We start from the raw sequence: 21,938 nt of genomic DNA on the forward strand, positions 1-21,938 counted from the left end.
TCTCCTGAGTCAGCATCACAGCAGGCAGGAGCTGGGCTGGCAAAGTCAGAGCTCCTCCAGGTGGAGGAGGAAGGTCCAAGATTGAGAGGGTCTTCGTTTGGTCCCTCCCTGCGGAGCAGGCAAAGGGTCAGAAGATCAGAGTCTCTGGGGCGCCTGGGTGGCTCAGTCAGCTAAGCGCCCAATTTCAGCTCAGGTCATGATCTTGCAGTTCGTGGGTTTGAGCCCCGTGTCAGGCTCTGTGCTGATAGCTTGGAGCCTGAAACCTGCTTTGATTCTGTGTTTCCCTCTCTCTCTGCCCTTCCCCTGCCCACGCTCTCTGTCTCTCTCTCTCTCAAAAATAAAACATTTAAAAATTCTTTTAAAAGAAGATCAGGATCTCTGCAGTTGGCAAACTGCTTTCCCATGGCCTCTAGCACTTTGGTTGCCACGGTCTGTCTGGAAGAGCTGGGGACCCGCTTTCCTCCCTTCCTGTGTGAGACCAGGCTGTCCCCTGCTCTGCTACTTCTGCTGTCCTATCTATGTCGTGTCCCCTGTGGGTCCCACAGCTGCCTCCTTCTCCTCCTCGGCTCTGATGAGCTTCACCAGCAGCAAGGACCCAGGGTTCCTCAGGCCTGTGATGGAATTTTACAGCACGGTGACAGCTAAGGGTTCCCTCTGGAACCTGGACCAGTGGGTTTGCCTTTCACCCCTTCCCCACTGTGAACACACATGGCTGCCTCTAGGCCGATCTGAAGTCCCCTGATGCACTAATACCACCCAGCATTCCACTCCAGCCCATCCTTCAGAGGATGTCTATGGGTGAGGCAGCCCTCCCCATAGACAAGTCCTTGTTCCATATCCCCAGATAAAAGGATTCTCCACCCTGGCTACCCATAGAACCCCATCTGGGTAACTTGTAAAACATACCAACTCCTGGGGTGCCTGGGTGGCTTATTCGGTTAGGCATCCGACTTCGGCTCAGGTCATGATCTCACTGTTCATGAGTTCTAGCCCCGCATTGGGCCGTGTGATAACACCTCAAACCATGGAGGCTGCTTCAGATTCTGTGTCTCCCTCTCTCTCTGCCCCTCTCCTGCTTACACTCTGTCTCTCAAAATAAATAAACATAAAAAAATTTTTTTAAAGCATACCAACTCCTTGGTCTCATGGCCAACCACTGGATCTGAATCTCTAGAGGTGGCCCTGGGCTTCTGGATGCTTCAGAAGCTCCCCAGGGACCTAGGTGTGTACCAGAGTTGACACACGCTGGTCCCTCAGATGGTCCCAAATGGGAACCCTCCCTGTCCCTTGGACGGTCTGACAGGAGCAGTAACCATGTTCCTCCAGGGGCTTTGGGCAATAGATATTCTTTGGTTTTCAAGTCAGGTGGGTGGTGCTCCTGGCATTTTATGAGCCGGGGACTGGGGATGCCAGACGTCCCACAGTGTGCAGTTCAGCCCTGCACAACAAAGACTGGTTCTGCCCCACATGCCAGTAGCATGCCTGCCCCCACCCCCCACCCACGGGGCAAGCTGTTACTGGGCCTGCACACTTTGTAACCATGGTTCAGGGTCCTTTACTCCAATGCTGGCTCCCCCAGTTTTCCTTTTCTTATAAAAATTAGGCCACCCAACCAGTTTGATTGCAAGTCACAAGTTCTTCTGGTCTCTGTCAGGGGCTAAGGAGCTTCTTTGAACCTGCCCAGCAGGTCAGCCACTTGTCTTCTCAAACCTTTTAAGAGTGCCCTAAGTTTGTTTAAAGAATTCGGGGGGGGGGGGAGGGACACCTGGTGGCTCAGTCAGTTAAGCCTCTGACTTTGGCTCAGATCATGATCTCACGGTTTGTGAGTTCGAGCCCTACATCGGGTTCTCCGCTCTCAGTGCAGAGCCTGCTTTGGATCCTCTGTCTCCCTCTCTCTCTGTCCTTCACCCCCTACCCCTGTCAAAAATAAATAAACATTTAAAAATTAAATCTTCCTCAGTTAGTGAATGCACAGGTTTTATTCATACAGTCTATCCTGAACAATGCAATTTCGCCTAATACTGTAATTCTTACCTGAGTGTGGTATTCACTTTGCCCCCTCTGACTTTCTGGGATTATTCTAAGGACACTTACAACTCAAGTCTGGTCGACCTCTGTTTCTTCACATTGCTCTGTGTGACTTATGATGTTTTAGGTCTCAAATTCCAGATAAAAGCCCCCAGAATGTAGCCCAGAGAAATCCAGTGTTCACACACAGGCCAGTCCCACTTCATCTTCTCTGGTGCACTGTCAAGTGCAAAAAAAAAAAAAAAAAAAAACCCACATGATATGGCAGCATGCTGAAGGATGGTTGGGTCTGTGATCATGTTTGCAGAGAGAATAGCTAAAGCAGGCACATGGGCTGATATCTGCAGCATTTTTCTCTACAGTATTGTAACCTGTTTCACAGTAATAAAGAGAACAAGAAAAGACTAGCAGTAGGTCCCAGGTTCTCTGCCAAGCACCTTATAAACATCCCCCAAGGGTGTCCTCACCTTAACCCTAAGAGTAGATATTATCATTCCAGGGTCACCCACAGGTGACAGGTTCTGAGAGGTTAGGTGACTTGGCTAATGTCACACGGCAAATAAGGGGCAGGATTCGAATTTTTATTCTAACTCCAAAGCTGATCCTTTGGTCTGGGCACATCTCTGTTTTTTAGAGGGATAATTAGTTCTCAACACTAAGACATTTCGTTGTGACTAAATGAGGTCCCTCTTGGCAGTCTTTAGAAATTGCAAAATCTGCTTTCTGTCTTAAAAGTGACCTTTGGTTTTCACATGTCTTGACTTTCATGGAGGGACTCAGATTTATCCAGTATGTCCATAGATGGAATCTGAATATTGAAGCTGGGGACTTTTCCTATTCAAGCCAGAATCCTTCCTTCCTTGGTCTCCCCCGCCACCTGAGCGTTCCCTGTGAGGATCACCCGCCAGGGCCTCATGTGGCTGCAGACACCTGCAACGAGAGATGTAGGCCTTCCTCACATGGGCTCTCCTCCCTCCTCGCGGAAGGATGAGGAGAGTCATCCCCAAATTCCCTGATTGTCCTCCCGCCACCTGTCCTCATGGAGAGGCACATGGGGCATCCCGGATGTTCGCAGGATCCACGAAGAGGAGTCGGCAGTGGTGTGCCCTGTGATCGATGTGATTGACTGGAACACCTTTGAGTACCTGGGCAATGCCGGGGAGCCACAGATCGGCGGCTTCGACTGGAGGCTGGTGTTCACGTGGCACGTGGTTCCTGAGAGGGAGAGGACGCGGATGCGGTCGCCCATCGATGTCATCAGGTTAGAGGCTAACCTCTGGCCACTCACTCTCTGAGCGTGCCTCGTTGCGTCTGGCCACCGTGTCAGTGAGGGTACCTGGGGAGGGCTGGTTAGCTGTTGTTCCCCCACTTTCTCCAGAGCATTTGTTTATTTTATTTTATTTTTAAAATCTTTATTTATATTTGAGAGAGAGATAGACAGAGCATGAGTGGGGGAGGGGCAGAGAGAGAGGGAGACACAGAATCTGAAGCAGCCTCCAGGCTCTGAGCTGTCAGCACAGAGCCCAGAGTGGGGCTCAAACTCATGAACTGCGAGATCATGACCTGAGCCGAAGTCGGATGCTTAATCGACTGAGCCACCCAGGTGCCTGAGCATAATTTTATTTTTATTAAAAAATCTTTGCCACCCACATGAATTTTATGTTGGTATATTTTATTTATTTACGTATTTAAAAACTGTGGTAAAATATGCATAACAAAAAAAATTGTTCACTTCAACCATTTTTTAAAGTGTTTAGCTCAGTGGCATCAAGCACATTCACAGTATTGAGTAACCGTCACTTCCAGAACTTTTTCATTGTCCTGTGTGGAAACCCTATACCCATTGAGCAATGACTCCTCTGTCTCTTCTTCAACCCCTGGTCACTTCTATTGTACTCTCAATGGATTTCCCTAGTCTAGATTGCTCGTATAAGTGGAATCACACAGTATTTGTCCCTTTGTGTCTGGCTTCTTTCACTCCACATAAGTGTTTTCAAGGTTCTTCCAGAACCCCGTTCCTTTAATGGCTGAACAATATTCTACTGTATAGACATCCATGTTTGTTTATCCATTCACCTGCTGATGGCCACTTGGGTTGTTTCTATCATGTGGTTATTGTGAACAATGCTGCTGTGAATATTGATTTACTGTTACTGTTTGAGTCCCTGTTTTCAGGTTTTTGAGGTATATACTTAGGAGCACCATTGGCGGGTCATATGATAATTTCATGCTTAACATTTTGAGGACACACTGTCAGGTCCTTTTTCTTTTTTTCAACTTTTTTTTTTTGGGGGGGGGGACAGAGAGAGACAGAGCATGAACGGGGGAGGGGCAGAGAGAGAGGGAGACACAGAATCGGAAACAGGCTCCAGGCTCCGAGCCATCAGCCCAGAGCCTGACGCGGGGCTCGAACTCATGGACCGCGAGATCGTGACCTGTCTGAAGTCGGACGCTCAACCGACTGCGCCACCCAGGCGCCCCTGTCAGGTCCTTTTTCAACTGGGGGATAGGTGGACCTGGGGGGTGAATGGGCCACCTTTGGCTAGTTGGTGAGCCTGGGTCTGAGTAGAGTGGGTTCAGCGGGGGCTTGGTTGCTCTCATTCTTTGAAGTGTTGAAGTAATATAAAAGTTTCTTCCTCCCCTTCCAATTTCAGGAGCAAATGGGAGGTAGATATAGGGGTCAGGCAGAGGGAGATCGGACATCAGCTTTATTGCTGGTGCATTGAGCTGGAAATGGTGTCTTAGATCTGCACCCATGTTTGGCAGGAGGACTTCTGAGTTCTGACCTTGAGATGACCCACTGGCCAGAGGGAGATGCCTGTGGAGACAGTCTTAAGAGATGGCGGTAGAGGGGTGCCTGGGTGGCTCAGTCAGTTAAGTGTCCGACCCTTGATTTTGGCTCAGGTCATCATATCACGGTTCGTGAGTCTGAGCCCCATGTGGGGCACACTGTCAGCGTTGAGCCTGCTTGAATTCTCTCTCTTTCTCTGCCTTTCCCCTGCTTCTGCATGCCCCCCCCCTCAAAAATAAATAAATAAATAAATTCAAAGAAAACGAGATGGAGGTAGAGAAATGAACAAGGCCAAGTCACATCCAGCCTAGAAGGCCAAGGATGGGGCTTTGGACTTTACCCTGAGAGAATAGAAGCCACTAAAGGGAGTTGAGCTGGAAATGACCCTGCCTGTTGCATTCTTTAAAGATTGCTAGATGCCATGTTGGCAAGGGGCCTGGAGGGGGCGGGGCAGTGGGCAGGGACATCTTTAGGAAGCATCATAATCTTTGAGTCAGGAATGATGGTGCAGGAGAAGATGGAGAGAAACAGGGTACTCCAGAGATGATGTGGTGGACGAACTGAGAGAGACTGAATGAGAATGGGGAAGGCAGGGATTGTGGTGACACCCCGGCTTCTGTAGGAGTCCTGAGTGACATCCTACTCAACTTTGAACAGATTTGTAAACTGAGGCTCAGAATAGGAAGGGTCTTATCCAGGTTCATACATCCAACCTGGGATGCTGACATGTACTCCCATGGTCCCCTCCTCCCCATCACACACATGTGCTCGGGGATGTCATGGCCACCTCCTCTTCCCTTCCTATAATATCCCTGGGTCTCAGTTTCCTCACCTGTGAAATAGGTACAAGCATATCCACCTTGCCTACCCCTTAGATTTTTGGGATGAAACACGTGGAAGTGCTTTGTAGTCTAGAGCCTTCCCTTCCACAAGGAATCTTGCTGTCCTTTTCTCATTGGCCCAGAGCTTGGAATGCAGGGAAAGCGAATACTTTGTCAAGGCCCAGAAGCACTGCTGGGAGACCTTAACCTTTTTAAACAGTTAGACCCTTGATGATGTACAGTTTCTCTACCTCTGAATACATTCCTTGGCATCTGCACGTCTTGGTGTGTTGACCTTTCAGCTTTCTGCTGTGGTAGGACAGAAGGCTTGGGCCATTTCTAGAACCAGAGGAACCTGCGGGGGAGAAAACAAGGCTGGGTGAAGAAGAAGGCAAAAGTGGCCATCGGGGTCCTGGAAGGAGGCCACTCATGCAGGAGAGGAATGGGCCCTGGAGGAGCTTTGAGATGAGAGCTGCCTTCTGTGGTCTTCTACGCTCCAAAGGGCATCTGTGTTGCCCTGTGACCCTGTGACCAAGGCCACCACAGCCCAGCGCTAGCCATCCTCTTGGGGAGCCTGTCTCTTTCCTCAACTCTCTGGGTTGTCTGTGCTTCTAGAGGTACAAGGTTTTATCTCACCCTCAGGCCAGTGCTCATGCTGGTATCTTCTTGGAGAAACATTCCATTCCTTTTCTCTGCCAACTCCTCCGTGTTCTTCAGGCCTCATTTCCTCTGGGAAACTGAACCCTGCCCACCTGCCCCATGCCCTCCCCTCTGTGCCCACACAGTGCTGCCTGGTGAGATGTTTGTGAGCCTCCTAGGGCAGGGACCGTGGGGCACATCTATGCCTCCCGGCCCAGCACAAGGCCTGGTACAGAGCGTAAAGTCAGGATGTGCTTAGAGACGACTGGGCAGGCTGGAGGGCTCCCGACAGACAGTTCACCTGCTGCTCACACTGCAATGTGATTATCACACTCTCCTAGGTCCCCAACAATGGCTGGAGGGCTGTTTGCTGTGAGTAAGAAATATTTTGAATATCTGGGGTCTTATGATACAGGAATGGAAGTTTGGGGCGGAGAAAACCTCGAATTCTCCTTTAGGGTAAGTATTCCAGTCTTCTCTTTGGACTCATCCTTCACTTGTCCCTTCTCTCTCTCTCTCTCTCTTTCTCTCTCTCTCTCTGGGAATGATGGGATTTTCCAGGAGAACCTGGCAGACTTTTCTTCCATGTTGATGGTTTTTATCTAACGATCCTGAAAGAGGATAGTAGTGGCGTGCACATTCTATAAACATGCTTGCCTTCTTGTTTGAACTTTTAAAAAATTGTACTTTTCATAGATTTGGGGCAGGGAAGGGCCTTGCAGGTCACCTAGTTCTTTTCTCTTACTACAGCAGGGAGAGACTGGGGCGCAGAGAGGGGAAGTGACTGGCTCAAGGTCACCCACACAGTGAGTGGCAGAGATGGGGCTGACACCCAGGCCCCTGCTTCCCAGACCCATCTTGTGGAGTCTTGATTTGCTTATTTACTTATGAAATAACCTGTTTAGCACAGTGACCTTCAGACTTTGCCACATGTAAGAATTGTTTAACAAAGAACTTGTTTAAAAAGACACATTTATAGGTACAGTCTCCAGAAAGTCAGGCTTGATAGATTTTTGGTAGGGACCAGGAATCTGCTTTTTGGGAAAAGCCCATTTACTGATTCTGCTGCTTGTGTCCCACGGATGCCCCTTTGAGAGGCCACTAGCATTTCAGTGGGTTTTCCAGTTAACCGAATCCTGCATTTTGAGTATCAACATTTTATGTTAACGTCTGTAGTTTTTAACAGAAAATTTTAAATTTTGGTAGTATTTTATATGGTTTCCTGCTTAGAGAGAGTTGATAAGAATTGGCCCTCCGCTGAGGACTCACACCCCCCATTATAAGTACCAGATACTCTCCTCGGTCTCACATCCTGGGAACCGTGGGGTCTTCACGGCCCTGTGCCCCAGCATGAGCTGGTCTCAGACAAGTCAGCCTGTTGAGGTTTAGGATGTGCTTTTAATGGTCTTTCTGCCTCTTCCCTAGGTGTCAGGCTGCTCTCTGCCTCTAGAAGTTCTTCCTTTCCCCTTCCAAACCTCTCTCCTTACTCGCTGCTTTCCTATCTTCTGTGGCTAGGAGATCAGGTAATGAGCCTGTGTTTTGCATAATGAGTAATGGGTTCCCAGTGAGGTCAGTTATGGGTACTCCTGTGAGTCAAGTGCATGAGCTCTAGTGCATGGACTCTGGGATCTTGCTCCCGGCGGCTTGTTTGTCTTTGGGGTTGTGTTCTTGCTCTTTGACTGCATCCTGTGTCCTGAATGTGCTGGGGAGGTGGCCTCCTACCCCATGGAGGGTGAGGCCTGGCAGTGTTCATCATGATGTCTGTGTGCCCGGCCTCCTTGCTGCGGGCACGGTGGGCCAGCAGCTCACCATTCTGCGCCACCACCCCCCGCCCCCCCCCCCCTGCCCCGCCACTCACCCACCTGGCCTCCTTCCTGCTCTTTGCACAGATCTGGCAGTGCGGTGGGACCTTGGAAACACACCCGTGCTCTCACGTTGGCCACGTTTTCCCCAAGCAAGCTCCCTACTCCCGCAATAAGGCTCTGGCCAACAGTGTCCGAGCAGCTGAAGTGTGGATGGATGAATTTAAAGAACTCTACTACCATCGCAACCCCCATGCCCGCCTGGTGAGTTCCCCGGCCCACCTGTATCCCAGCTGGCCTCATCCAAACAAAAGCAGCTGATTCTGGCCTCCCCGCCATAGTGGACCTGGTTCCAGAAATAGATACAAGTATGGGAAAACTTTATCCCCCCACTTATAATAATACATTCATGTTGATTCTCATCATTTACAGTAATTATGGTCTGTGTCATCATTGCAAACACTGATTCAAGGCTACTGAGCCACTGCTTCTCAGAGAAATACGGTGCTAGGTTCCTTCAGGCTTCTTGCAGGTTGACATTTTTGCCAACCGATCAATACATACAGTATACAATACGTGGTTTTGTGTATATTTCTGTCGAAAGATTGTTTGCATTGAACTCATGGCCAACAACACTGTGACACGTGCCTAATCCGCGTATTTTCTCCGCCAGGCACAACACAGCCTTCTTGCACCGAGGAACACTAGCCAGCCCTTCAGCACCATGCTTGGGGGCCTTTTAAACAGTGAGGTCACCAACACAAAGCAGCAAAATGTGGCACTAGGTGGGCGATGAACAGGACACTTGTTTACAGCGTGAGAGCTGAGACATGATCTCAGCTAGGAGCGTCACGTTGGGTGACTCAGATTTTTTATCCCTCTCTGTATGTGTTTGCAGATGATGGTGGTGGTAGTGGTTTTAGGGTTACAAATAAGCTTTAGCAAATAGGTCCACTGCCTCTGCACTGGCCAGCTCTACAGGCCCCTGGACAGGGTGCCCACTCTGCACCAGCATCAACTAAAATGAAAATGTAAACCTCTTTTTCTGAATCCTCACAGCAGCCCTTCAGGATAGCTATGAAATTCTCATTTTTTATTTATTATTATTTTTTTAATGTTTATTTAATTTTGAGAGACTGTGTTTGAACAGGGGAGGGGCAGAGAGAGAGGGAGACACAGAATCCGAAGCAGGCTCCAGGCTCTGAGCTTGAGCTTGTCAGCCCTACGTGGGGCTGGAACTCACGAACTGTGAGATCATGACCTGAGGAAGTCAGACACTCAGCCTACTGAGCCACCCAGGCGCCCCAATTCTCATTTTAGATGCCAGAACTGAGGCTCAGAGAGCTTGCCCAAGGCCTCGTGGGTGATGTGGGCAGAACTGAGCCTGGGGTGCGTAGAACCCACTCCCTGCTCTGCAGAGCCCTGTGGACCTGCCCCTGACCTTGGCCCCTTTCTGCCTCTGGGCTCCAGGGTCATTGCTTCCTCTGTCATGCCCAAGGCTGCAGGGTGGAAACATCTGCTCCTTCCCATTACCCAGTCTGGAACCCACAGCTCTCTCTTCCTGAGGCTTCCCAAAGAATGACATATTAGAGGGGCCCCACGTACACCTTTTGTCTGGATGCCTGTGGCCGAGTGTTAAAAGGGATATTTGGTTGAAGATGAGGGCACAATGACTCATCAAAGGAAGGCCCTCTGGGAAATAAGTAAAACTCTGAAATTTTGCTCAGACGTTTTCCTGACATTACCATTTTGTTAAATATTTAGCCTGTTAAATTTTAATACTTTAACATCATATTGCAAGGACAGTAATAGTGCTCGGCACTGCTCTTGTGGCTATGCTAAATAGATGCTTGCTTTATTTAATTATTTAGAAGTTAAAAAAAATTTTTTTAATGTTTATTTATTTTTGAAAGAGAGAGAGAGAGAGAGAGAGACAGAGTGCGAGCAGAGGAGAGGCAGAGAGAGGAGACACAGAAACTGAAGCAGACTCCAGGCTCTAAGCTGTCAGCACAGAGCCCGACATGGGGCTTGAACTCACGAATTGCGAGATCATGCCGTGAGCCACCCAGGTGCCGCAATTATTTAGAAGTTCTTAATCACTTGTTTTGTCCAGAAAACTAAACTTCCACGAGTATTTTTCACTGCAGCACTTGGCACTTACCATTGTAAGCATATGTTCAGACTTCAGCATGTTGAGCACATAAGGTCTATGTACATGGTTACATTGAGAATATTCACCTGTGTTTGAAAGTGAACGCTTCAGGTATCAGCAGTAATTCAGAATGTCAGGGTGTAGTACTCGACTGACGTCCACTGGTCTGTGATCACACACTCATCGATGGGGCAGATGCACGGGTCCAGGGAGCTGACGCAGCCCCAGGACTCGGCTCCCTGACTTCATTACCAGAAGTAATTCATTACCAGGTCCTTCCCTAGAGCACCTGGCCACACCTCCTTGTAGCGAGAGTGCCCGAGAATGCAGTTGTTTGTGTGATGGTCTCTTCTGCCAAGGTGCTGTCGCTGTGTCTGAGGCTGGTCTGACCCTCTGAGCCTGTACAGGACCCAGCACACAGTGGGTTCTCGGTACACGTTGCAGAGGAGGGAAGCATCCGTGGAGAGAAGGCTTTGGTAGGAAGTACGTGCCCTGCAGGGACTCACTGCTTTTGCTGTTTCCTCAGGAACCCTTTGGCGATGTGACAGAGAGGAAGCAGCTCCGTGCAAAGCTCCAGTGTAAGGACTTCAGGTGGTTCTTGGAAAACGTGTACCCAGAATTGCACGTGCCTGAAGACAGGCCTGGCTTCTTTGGGATGGTGAGTGAGGCGGGCCTCTGGTGGGCAGGGGCTTCCCTGACCAATAAATCCTAGCCAAGAAAGGCCCCTTCATGGGGACTGCTAGCCTTCCTCACCCCTTCTCCCCTCCCTGCTTTAATCCACTGTCTTTCCTTCTCCCCGTGTCTGGGCCTCAAGTCCAGAATGTCAGCACTAGAAGCCATCTCCAAATTGGTGACGATAAGCCTCCCATTTTATAGATAAAGAAACTGAGGCTCACCTGGTGTTTCCATGTCCGGTTTCACATTACTTCAAGCTTCAGATGGCTGGACCAGTTAATAATTCCCAGCTCGGGGATTGATAAAGGCAGTAGTAGAGGGAGAAGTGTCACTTCGGTTATTTCAAAGAACCTGAAAGAAATGTCTCTGGGATGAAGACAACTAAAATGTCCAGTGCCTTTGGCTTTGGGGAGGAACGACACCAACTTAGGAAGGTGTCCTCTGCTGTGTCGTGTTGATCAGAAGTGCCCATGTTCCATTCTGGGAGTCTTTGATAAACACAAAGCAGGACGTTAACGCATTAAATTCAGTCTTTGCTATGAAAAGGTTCAAGCAGAGAGAATGATGTAATGAACCCTGTTCCCGAGCTTCTAGAATTATGATGATTTTGCCTCTCTTGCTTTCTGTCTCCTCTGCTGCATCCTCTCATGTTTTTCTTTGCTCAAGCAAACCCCAGGCATCCTGTCATTTCACTCCCATTCGCTTCCCCGTGCACGTCTGTATGGACGGTATCTTCTAACCGCAGACCATTATCACACCCCCGTCGAGTGAGCAGTAATTTCTTGCCTTTACCCACATCTAGCCCTTACCCACATTCCCCTGCTTTTTCACACCTCTCTCAGGGTAACTGGCTGGTTCCACCTGGGGTCCAGACAAGGTCTCGCGTTGTGGTTGGCTGCTAGTCCTCCCTCCCACGTCTCCTTCATCTAAGGCAGACCTCTTCCCTCCTCCTCCCCACTTGTGCTAATATTGTTGCAAAAACAGCATCCGTTGTCCAGTAGCACATCTCACCCTTGGAATTACCTAATTGTTTCCTTGTGGTGTCTTTTAAATCATGCTTCTCGCCCATAGTTCTTAAAATGGAAGTGAGAGGGGCGCCTGGGTGGCGCAGTCGGTTAAGCGTCCGACTTCAGCCAGGTCACGATCTCGCGGTCCGTGAGTTTGAGCCCCGCGTCAGGCTCTGGGCTGATGGCTCGGAGCCTGGAGCCGGTTTCCGATTCTGTGTCTCCCTCTCTCTCTGCCCCTCCCCCGTTCATGCTCTGTCTCTCTCTGTCTCAAAAATAAATAAACGTTGAAAAAAAAAATTAAAAAAAAATAAAAATAAAAAAAAATAAAATGGAAGTGAGGTCCAAAGGTCTGATTGGAATGGAATCATCAACCTTTTATGGCAAGAACACTTCACAGATGTGTTTTGTGCTCCTGCAGCATCATCGCAGGAGCACCTAACCTCTGGTCATCCTGCTTCTAGCGATGACATTGATCAGCGGGTCCGTGGGGCCTGTCCGGGACCAGCCACTATCAGGGGCCATGTCAGCATCCTCTCTTGTGTTTTCTGTAACTGTTGATAATCATCACCTAGACCCAAACTTCAAGTGGCATTGTCAAATGGTGCTTTTTCTAATCCTTTCATTTCCTCTGCATTTTTAGCTGAGATGTTTCTGTAAAGAAGAACGTTCCCTTGTTAACTGGGACCATTTGGTATTCGTGAAATTTAGAGTTCATTCAGAAAAGGCATAACAAATTTTAGGGATGAGTGGGTGACTCGGTCAGTTAAGCATCTGACCCTTGATTTTAGCTCTGGTCATGATCTCACAGTTCATGAGTTTGAGCCCCGCATCAGGCTCTGAGCTGACTGTGTGCAGCCTGCTTGGGATTCTCTCTCTCTCTTCTCTCTCTCTCTCTCTCTCTCTCTCTCTCTCTCTCTGCTCCTCCCCTGCTCTCTCTCTCTCTGCCTCTCCCCAGCTTGCGCACTCTCTCTCTCTCTCTCTCTCTCTCTCTCTCTCTCTCTCTCTATCAAAATAAAAAAATAAACTTAAAAAATTAAAAACAAGAAAAGGCATAACAAATTTTTAAGTCCTTCTCTTTATTTGCCTGTTTTCAGAGTAAGAATTGGCACTTCAGTTTCCTCCAGTTTGTTTGTTGGCTCATTTGCTTGTTGGCTTTTTCTTTTCTTGAGCATCACTGTAAACCAGTGGGGTTTACATGGTCAGTGTGCTGCAGTTCATCTGTTGGTTTCTGTTTTTTTCTTTGAACAGTTCAAGTTGCCCATCTTCAGCTAGTGAGAACCTCTTCATTTTGGCTTCTGTGATCTTGACCCCTTGTAGTAGCTTGATTGCTTCCTTGATCCCGGCCACGCTCATCTTCTACATTTGCTGCCATCCCTCCCAGAGCCCCTGACCCTTTCAGTGGGGGGCAGTGTTCAGAGCCCACAATCCGGATGCCAGCTGTGGTCTCTGTCTCTAGACCACACTCTACACCAGAAACATAATGCTAGCCACATACGTAATTAAAAATTTAACTATATTCAACTTTATTTTTAAGGTTTATTTATTTATTATTTAAAAAGTTTTTTTAATGTTTATTTTTGAGAGAAAGAGAGAGTACAGGTGGGAGAGTGACAGACCGAGAAGGAGATCTGAAGCAGGCTCCAGGCTCTGAGCTGTCAGCACAGAGCCCAATGTGGGGCTTGAACCCACAAACTACAAGATCACAACCTGAGCTGAAGTTGGACGCTCAACCAACTGAGCCACCCAGGTGCCCCTAGTAACCATATTTTAAAAAGGAGCAAGTGAAGTTAATAATATATTTTATTTAATTCAATGTATCCCCAGTATTATCATTTCAACATGTAGTTGATGTAAAAATTTATCGAGATGCATTACGTCTTTTTCTCATACTGTCTTGAAACCTGCTGTGTATTTTACACTCACTGCATATCTCAATTTGGACTTGGTCACATTTCAAGTGCCCAGTGGCCACATATGGCCAGTGGGTACCATGTGGGGTGCACAGTGCTATAGTTTTTCAGTGGGTAGAGAAAGGAAATGCATATTTTTGAGAAACAAATCATGAACTCATACTGATATCTCAAATTTAAATGTAATCTTACAGGATTTTTTCGTCTTCGATATTATACTTGTATTACTTTTTTCTTATACTGAAAATCTTAGTTTCAAAAATATTACCATATTATTTATTTGCTTTATCTTAAAAGATATTTAAAATAGTTTCAAAATAATAATTCACTATTACCACTGACAGTTGATACTGAATGAGGTTTAGGATTTCTTTGCTGCTCTATTTGTTTATAGAATATAGTTCACTAAGGAAATGTAATCAAACATGGAATGTTCTAAAAAACAAAAACAGCGGGGAATGTTCTAAAGTCATTTAATATCATTCTTTTTTCTGTTTCACCAACTTGATACAGCTAGCTTAGTTTATCTCAGTTTTAATTTTCAGGGGTTCCCACCTCTCTTTTAGTGTTTTTTCCATTTCAAATCTTTCTGAACATAGGGAGTTCATTTGAGGTCACAGTCCTTTGGTGGTCAAGCGTGGGGACTGATTTGCTAGATGACATTTGAGCCCTTCCAAATCTGAGGTGTTCTGCTTATTCTAACCAGATTTCTTCACAAGCAAAGGGACTTCAGGAACATGGAAGTCTGTGCTTTGTGAGCTAGTGGATTGGATTGTGGAATCTTCTTTCAATATGACTGAGTGTTATCTTCAGAAACAGGCTAGTCAAGGGTGGACGAGGGCCAGGGCAGGAGAGGGATTCATGAGGAGTTCATTGAGGGGTCTTTGAACTCTCCAGAAAGAGATTTGGAAGGTGTATGTCTTTCCCTGGAGGCTACTAAAAGGGAGGCGGGAGCATGATTTTTTTCTCTTGGAATGATCGAAGGGTTTTAGATCTAAAAGGTACCTTAGAGGTGGCATTAGATTAGACAGTGTTGAGTGATGGGGAGAGCACTGGACTTGGGGTCTGAGTTCCTGGATTCAAGACTCAGGCATCTCCACTCGTGTGACATTGGGCCATCAGCTCTGTATTGTGCTGTTCCTATAGTCTAGAATGGTGGACTTCTCATCTGGAAAATGGTGAGTCTCTCACACAGGATGTCTTTTGCAGATGCCTGCTTGCAGGGGTCCTTGGTACATGTGTGAGGCAGCAACCCAGCTCTGCACGGACCAGTGCAGCAATAAGTCTGCACCAAGGAGAAATGGAGAGATAAGAGCTTTCAGGTCATAAAGAGTTAATCTCTCTGCAACTCAGATTTATCTTTAGAAATGGGGGTTATGATTCTTGCCTATGGTATAGAATGGGAAGGCACTTTCAAAACTAAAAATCTAAGGAGCTCTTACCCAGTAAGTCCGGTTCTTGACTCAATGACTCCTCTCCAATGGAGTCATTACCGTGGGAGCCTTGGGTGGAACCTGTTGTTGTGTATAAATCTGGACCAAAATGCCACCTTTATGTTTTGTTTAGCTCCAGAACAAAGGACTGAGAGATTACTGCTTTGACTATAACCCTCCCAATGAAAACCAAATCGTGGGACACCAGGTCCTTCTCTACCACTGTCACGGAATGGGTCAGAACCAGGTAGGTGCTGCTTCTCTATAGTTTGACATTCTTGAGCCAGGGGAAAACAGACAGTGGGAGCCTGAATGTTCAAGGGAGCGTTTGTGTGGGGTCTTTAAAGAGAGAAATGAGGGGAAGTCTCTCTTTTTTTTTAAATTAAATATTTGAGGGGTGCCTGGGTGGCTCAGTCGGTTAAGCCTCTGACTTCAGCTCAGGTCACGATCTCACGGTCTGTGAGTTCGAGCCCCGCGTCGGGCTCTGGGCTGATGGCTCAGAGCCTGGAGCCTGCTTCCGATTCTGTGTCTCCCTCTCTCTCTGCCCCTCCCCCGTTCATGCTCTGTCTCTCTCTGTCTCAAAAATAAATAAACGTTAAAAAATTTTTTTTAATTAAATATTTGATGTATATATATATATTTTTTTGCATTATGAGGGTACTATATGCTTTTGCAGAATATTTGGGAAATGCAAAAAAATATAAGCAGTAAGTGAATGACAGGACCCTGCAACCACCATTAGAACTAAGACCTAGTTATTTCTCATCTTCCTTTATGTAAGGCCTTTAGATCATGTGTTTTAAATAGTTATTATCATAATGTCTATATGTTTTATATTCCATTCTTTCCATTTCGTCATACTTTTCACGTGTTATTAGACATCCTTTGAGAATGTCATTCCTAATGGCCTCTTGATAATCCTTTGTGTGGCTGTATTACTGTTTAGTTAACTGATTCCCTGCCTGCCTGTTTTTGATTGTAAAGTAACCATGCCACTAACCTCTTGTCAGAAACAAAAGTGGCGGGGTGGGGAGCAACAGATCTGCATGTCCGATGACTTCCTTAGAATTAATGCTTGAACAGAATTCTAGGTTTTGATGGATAGTGCCATGTAAAGTGGTGTTTAGGGCAATTGCTGGTGGCCGGGGCAGGTCTGTCTGGGTTAAGTGCTGAGCTTCAGGCTGGTCAGGGGAGCAAGTTCTGGAAGGTCTGTGAATTGCAACAGATCCCAGCCCCAGGAGGCAGATAAACCACCAGGGCGGGCCCGTGGAGGACGCAGGAGACGCAGGAGACCCAGAGGAGGGAAACGTTGGCTACCTGGACCTTTAAAGCCTTCCTGCCTTAAGCAGTGTCAGACACCTAGAGATGAGTGGGTGGGATTTGAGTTTCTTCCAGCTCTAAGTCACCCCAGGCTCTCGTCCAGCCATTTCCCTCTCTCCACATCAGAGAGTAACTGACACACGATTGGCTGCTCCATTTTTAGTTTTTCGAGTACACGTCCCGGAATGAAATACGCTATAACACTCACCAGCCAGAGGCCTGCATTGCTGTGGACGCAGGAATGGATATTCTCATCATGCAACTCTGCCAGGAAACTGCCCCAGAGAATCAGAAGTTCATCTTGCGGGAGGTAAGTGAGCCATCTGCTGCCCTCCTTGCTCTCGGTGCATGGGCTGCAGAAGGGGGAGTGGAGGTAAAGAGTGTTCCCTGGCACAGTCCTCGAGGGTCTCAGGGATGCGGCCACATCTGGGGAGACCAGGGAGTTCACCATGGACCCAACAGTATGGTCGGGGCCCCGGCATCCAGCATCAGGAGTGCTTTGACTCCCATCTAGTCGTTCTGGCCTCCTTAGACCGTGAGCCATAGTCCCGGAGTGAGGAGCTGTCGCAAACACACTCAAGGATGAAATGGGCTTAAAATGAGTGAAACGAATAGCCAAAGCGTGAGGATGTGAGGTTAGATCCAGGGGCAAGCTACTCCATTTCTTTAAGCCTCATTTTTCCCAGCTGTAAAATGGGAACAATAATAGCAGCCTGTCTACCTCTAGTGTGGACTAGATGGACAGCAGAAATAGTCCTTGGAAACCATAAAGCTCTATAGAGATCAGTTGTTACCTGCAGGGTAATCACCAAGAAAACATCTCTCTGATGGAGCTGGCTCTCCATCAGAATAGTTGATGTTGATTTGGAACCGGGTATTATTTCAGGCCCGTTAGGCACTAGCCCCGCCACACTTGGCCACAAGCTGTAACAGGACTCGTGAATCTGTCAAATCTTTTGACTCACTAAAAAGCACTTGAGGGAGTAAATCCAAAGAAAATAATTCAAAAGACGAAATGAGTTTATTTTTATCTCCATAGGAAGCTTTCATTCCCAGCCTGGCCTCAGGGATGGAAAGATTGGTCTAATTTGCTAATAAATGGGTTAATTCTAAGCATGATTAAAAGTTGGAGTACATTTTCCTGTAGAAGATATGATTATCAGTGAAATTTGTGGGCTACCTGAGCAAGCCTGCGCCGTGGTGTTATCCGTCTGATATCAGAAATAAGAGGGAAGATACTTCTGCAAGCTCCCCGTCTGTGGTTCTCTTCAGCGCCCGCCTCCATCCCCTTCTCTTGTTTCTTCTAACTGTAAGCCCTCAAGGGGCTTACACAGTAATGTAAGCTAGAAATCATAAAATTGGTTTGAAACATCATTAAAATTGTATCTTAAATTTCAGTGACCAATTAAGGAAAAGTAAAGTCTCCTTAGAAGGTTGGGAAAAGGGATGCTATTTAATTATTTCCTTTCATGGTACTCTGAAGGCAACATTTGAACTCTTTTAAGGGTTTTCAGGGTTAATATTTTTGAGATTCTTCTGCCTATAATTTTATTCCCAAAGGTTTCTCTTTCCCTGGAACAGGTATGTCACTTGCTCAGCCATGATTAAGTTCCCAGGGAACTTAAAGCTTACAACAGAGAGGTGGAGGAAAAAAACAGACTCAAGGATGGGGGAGAGTTTCGCTGAGGTAACTCAGAACAGTTGGGAAAAGGAAGACAAGCGGAAGGCCTTAAAGAGGACCATGATCTTTTGGGGTTGGGGAAATTGGCACAGTCCCATAGAACCCATGTCCTCAGGTGACTTGTCCCCTTGCCCAGCTGTTCTCTGGCTGAGCTGGGACTACAGCCAAGTTTCCTGATTCTGTATTTAAATACCTAAGAGAAAGAGATCGCCAGGGATGGAATTAGTTGACCTAAGGGAAGCGGAAGATGTTAATAAAGAATCTTTGATCCTAATTTCCCTCAAGGAGAAGAATAGCAGTAGGGAGACTTGGGATCTGACGGATCCCCAGAGCAGCCAGCAGGTGGCACCACTCGCCCTGACGGTGGAGTCCGGGACCCTGGCGAGCCTGACGCGCTTGTCCACTCCTGGCTCTGTCTATGCGTGGGCAGTCCTGAGTTGCCTCAGTACGGGGCAAACACAGTGCTCAGTAAATATTTCTGCAATGATAAAAAATCACCCGAGCTCTTAACACATTTTAAGGAAAAAGCTACTTTCTGAGGAATTATTTGTATTTCTGGTAAACAGCCAGTGCTTATTCTCTCTTGTAGGATGGTTCTTTATTTCACGTACAGTCCAATAAATGCGTTCAGGCTGAGAAGAAGGCCTTCAGTGACAGTTTCATACCATTTCTACGGCTCTGCACCAACTCGGAACATCAGAAATGGTTCTTTAAGGAACACATGTAATACCAAGGAGCTCCACAAAGGAGTGGCAAGGCCCCCGGACTCTGGTGACAGACCCACCCCAACCCTGGCTTCCTTGTTTTTATAAGGAAGTCATTTTGCAATCTGTGAATGTGACGTTGGATTTAATCAGCTTTGTACTGATTTGGAAAACTTCAAAATTGCTCCCAAATGCCCTATTTTCGAAGGGTGATCATAAAATGTTAACTCGTGGCATTCAGAGAATTAAAATCTTTAAATATTTTTCTATCAAGATGTATGTCCTACTGTCATGTCTTTTTCTTAACCCCTAGCAAAGAGGTAAATCTTCTCTTTTGGTGTTTGTGAGGGTTCCACGAATGTGTGGAAATCAGACTCATGTAACGTACTCTGTGTACACTGATAACACCTCAAGCATGGGGTTAGGTTTTTCTCAGTGTAGACAGATGGACATGAGGAACATTGTATTGATTCCTTCACACTGTTGAGATATTCCAGGTTTATTGAAATAAAGAATGCTATTTGCTTATGTGTTGCCACCATAGTCAAAATTCCAGCAAAGGTTTACATTAGCTAAAGAGAACTAAACCAAAGCTGAAGTCTTTTTTTTTTTTTAATTTCTTAATATTTATTTATTTTTGAGAGAGAGAGAGAGAGAAAGACAGAGCGTGAGTGGGGGAGGAGCAGAGAGAGAGGGAGACACAGAATCCAAAGCAGGCTCCAGGCTCTGAGCTGTCAGCACAGAGCCCGACGTGGGGCTCGGACCCACAAACCGTGAACTCATGACCTGAGCCGAAGTTGGATGCTTAACCTACTGAACCACCCAGGCGCCCCACCAAAGCTGAAGTCTTAAAGGAACAGTGTGACTTGCTGAGCCACAGTAAACTTGAAGCACACGGTGGCCTTCCGACAATGCCCAGCTGTGATGTGGCTGGCTACTTTCGGTAATTACCTCTGTGACTTTAAAAGACATTTATGTCATTTCACGTTTTAATCACACATTAGCATCAGGGGAAATTCAATGTGCTCTATGAAACGCAGTTTTCAAATTTGTTCATTGATGAGATTTGGTCCTGAACCCCGTGTTCAGTTCCGTGCTATAGCAGCTCCTGCTGCTGTTTGTCAGTAATTCTGATCTGTGAACTAGTCCAGATCCACTTCTGAGATCTTGTCCACCTGATGGCATCAGTGTGATGATTAAAAGGAAACTATGAGGACATTGCAGGTCTTTGTTTTTGTAACCAATCAGATGTGAGCAATGAAGACACAGGCGTACTTGATTTCAACGTACATTTCCTACCCCCTCATGCTGTCTTAAAAGCATCCTCCCTTCTCTGAGCAATCTGGTTTAACAATCACCCAGAACAACTCCAACTGACCTGGCTAGTATCAATCTGATGCCTCTTAACCACACTGGACTTTGGTTTCTTCTTCTGTCAAATGAGAATAATGAAACCAGCCTCGGAGGGGAGTTGTGAGGATTACATAACAGAGCAGATGAGGGCTAAGCTTAGTCCCTGGCATGCAGTACAGGCTCATTAAATTTCTTTTTTTTTTTTACTGTTTATTTTTCAGAGAGAGAGAGAGCGAGCAGGGGAGGGGCAGAGAGGGGGGAGACACAGAATCCCAAGCAGGCTCCAGGCTCTGAGCTGTCAGCACAGAGCCTGATGTGGGGCTCGAACTCATGAACTGTGAGCTCATGACCTGAGCCGAACTCAGACACTTAACCGACTGAGCCACCCAGGCGCCCCTTGTTAAGTTTATATTTTCATAAATAACGTGTTATACAATGTGAAGCACAATAAGCATCTGCGGCCATTTATTCAAAAATAAGTATTAAAGAATTTAGTGATTTTATCCTTATGGGATTAAATAGCTCATTGGCAGGTGGGACTAGGGTATGAACCCCTTCCAGCACAGCTCAGTTCTCTCGTAAATGGTTAAAGTGAGAAATTTTATGTTATGCATATTTAACCTTTGCTGTGTGTCAGTCTGAGCTCCATGCAGGGGTGTGGGAAGACGGTTCGGGCAGGCATAAATGGATGCCGACCAAATTCATAAAGAGTGCAAGGGTGGGGTGCCTGGGTGGCTCAGTCGGTTAACTGTCCGACTTCAGCTCAGGTCATAATCTTGAGGTTCGTGAGTTCGAGCCCCGCACTGGGCTCTGTGCTGACAGCTCTGAGCCTGGAGCCTGCTTCGGATTCTGTGTCTCCCTCTCTCTCTGCCCCTCCCCGCTTGCGCTCTGTCTCTCTCTCTCTCAAAAATAAATAAACATTAAAAAAAAAAAAAGAGTGCAAGAGGGGCACAACATGCATTTTTGTGTGCGCTCACTGGGCACTGCCACCAACTTGTTTGGCTTAAGAAGTCATCCCTCTTCCTCCTGCTATCAACTTATGTGCGGTTATTTTTAGGGTAGAAAACTAATAAAAATAATATTTTTTTAGGATGCCAAGGGAAATATTTGTACAGACTGGGAGGCAATTTACAATATTTTGATGAACATTTTCCTTCACTGATGGATGAGGAATCTGAGCCTGGGTGTCTCCATCTGACCCACTGGAAGGTGTGAGTTGGCCCCTAGTCCTAGTGTGCTGAGCCAGGGGTCCTGGGGGCCAGCCTTAGCTATGTAGGTTATTTCACCTCCCAGGACTCATTTCCTCATCTACATAATGGGGATAAGAATGCCCTTAAGAGTGTTGATTTCTTTTTTCTTCCCTTTTTTTTTTTTTTTTTAAAGTAGGCTTCACGCCCAGCGCGGAGCCCAATGTGGAGCTTGAACTCACAACCCTGAGATCAAGACCTGAGCTGAGATCGAGAGTGAGATGCTTAACCAGCTGAGCCACCCAGGTACCCAAGCATGTTGATTTCTTACCTAAATTTTTTAGTTACACTTTTAGTGGTTAACCTAGGGATTATAGTCTGCTTCCTGAATTTATCACAATCTTCAGCATAGTATTGAGTTAATTCCAGTAAAAT

The 21,938-nt window shown here is 46.8% G+C and overlaps 1 protein-coding gene across 1 annotated transcript in view; it reads left to right on the plus strand.

Moving 5' to 3' along the window:
* The window catches only part of GALNT12 (polypeptide N-acetylgalactosaminyltransferase 12), a 38,034-nt gene extending 18,798 nt beyond the window's left edge, over positions 1–19,236 (plus strand). Inside the window, exons 4-10 of the mRNA XM_086683585.1 lie at positions 3,104–3,289; positions 6,621–6,738; positions 8,169–8,345; positions 10,760–10,891; positions 15,392–15,505; positions 16,742–16,888; positions 18,849–19,236. Of these exons, the coding sequence (XP_086539711.1) occupies positions 3,104–3,289; positions 6,621–6,738; positions 8,169–8,345; positions 10,760–10,891; positions 15,392–15,505; positions 16,742–16,888; positions 18,849–18,986 (1,012 nt within the window). The 3' untranslated portion in view covers positions 18,987–19,236. The remainder of the gene's footprint in view (positions 1–3,103; positions 3,290–6,620; positions 6,739–8,168; positions 8,346–10,759; positions 10,892–15,391; positions 15,506–16,741; positions 16,889–18,848) is intronic.
* Positions 19,237–21,938: the final 2,702 nt, after the last annotated feature.

The sequence above is a fragment of the Puma concolor genome, chromosome D4, assembly GCF_028749965.1.
Source record: "Puma concolor isolate L17-30 chromosome D4, mPumCon1.1.hap2, whole genome shotgun sequence".
NCBI lineage: Eukaryota > Metazoa > Chordata > Mammalia > Carnivora > Felidae > Puma > Puma concolor.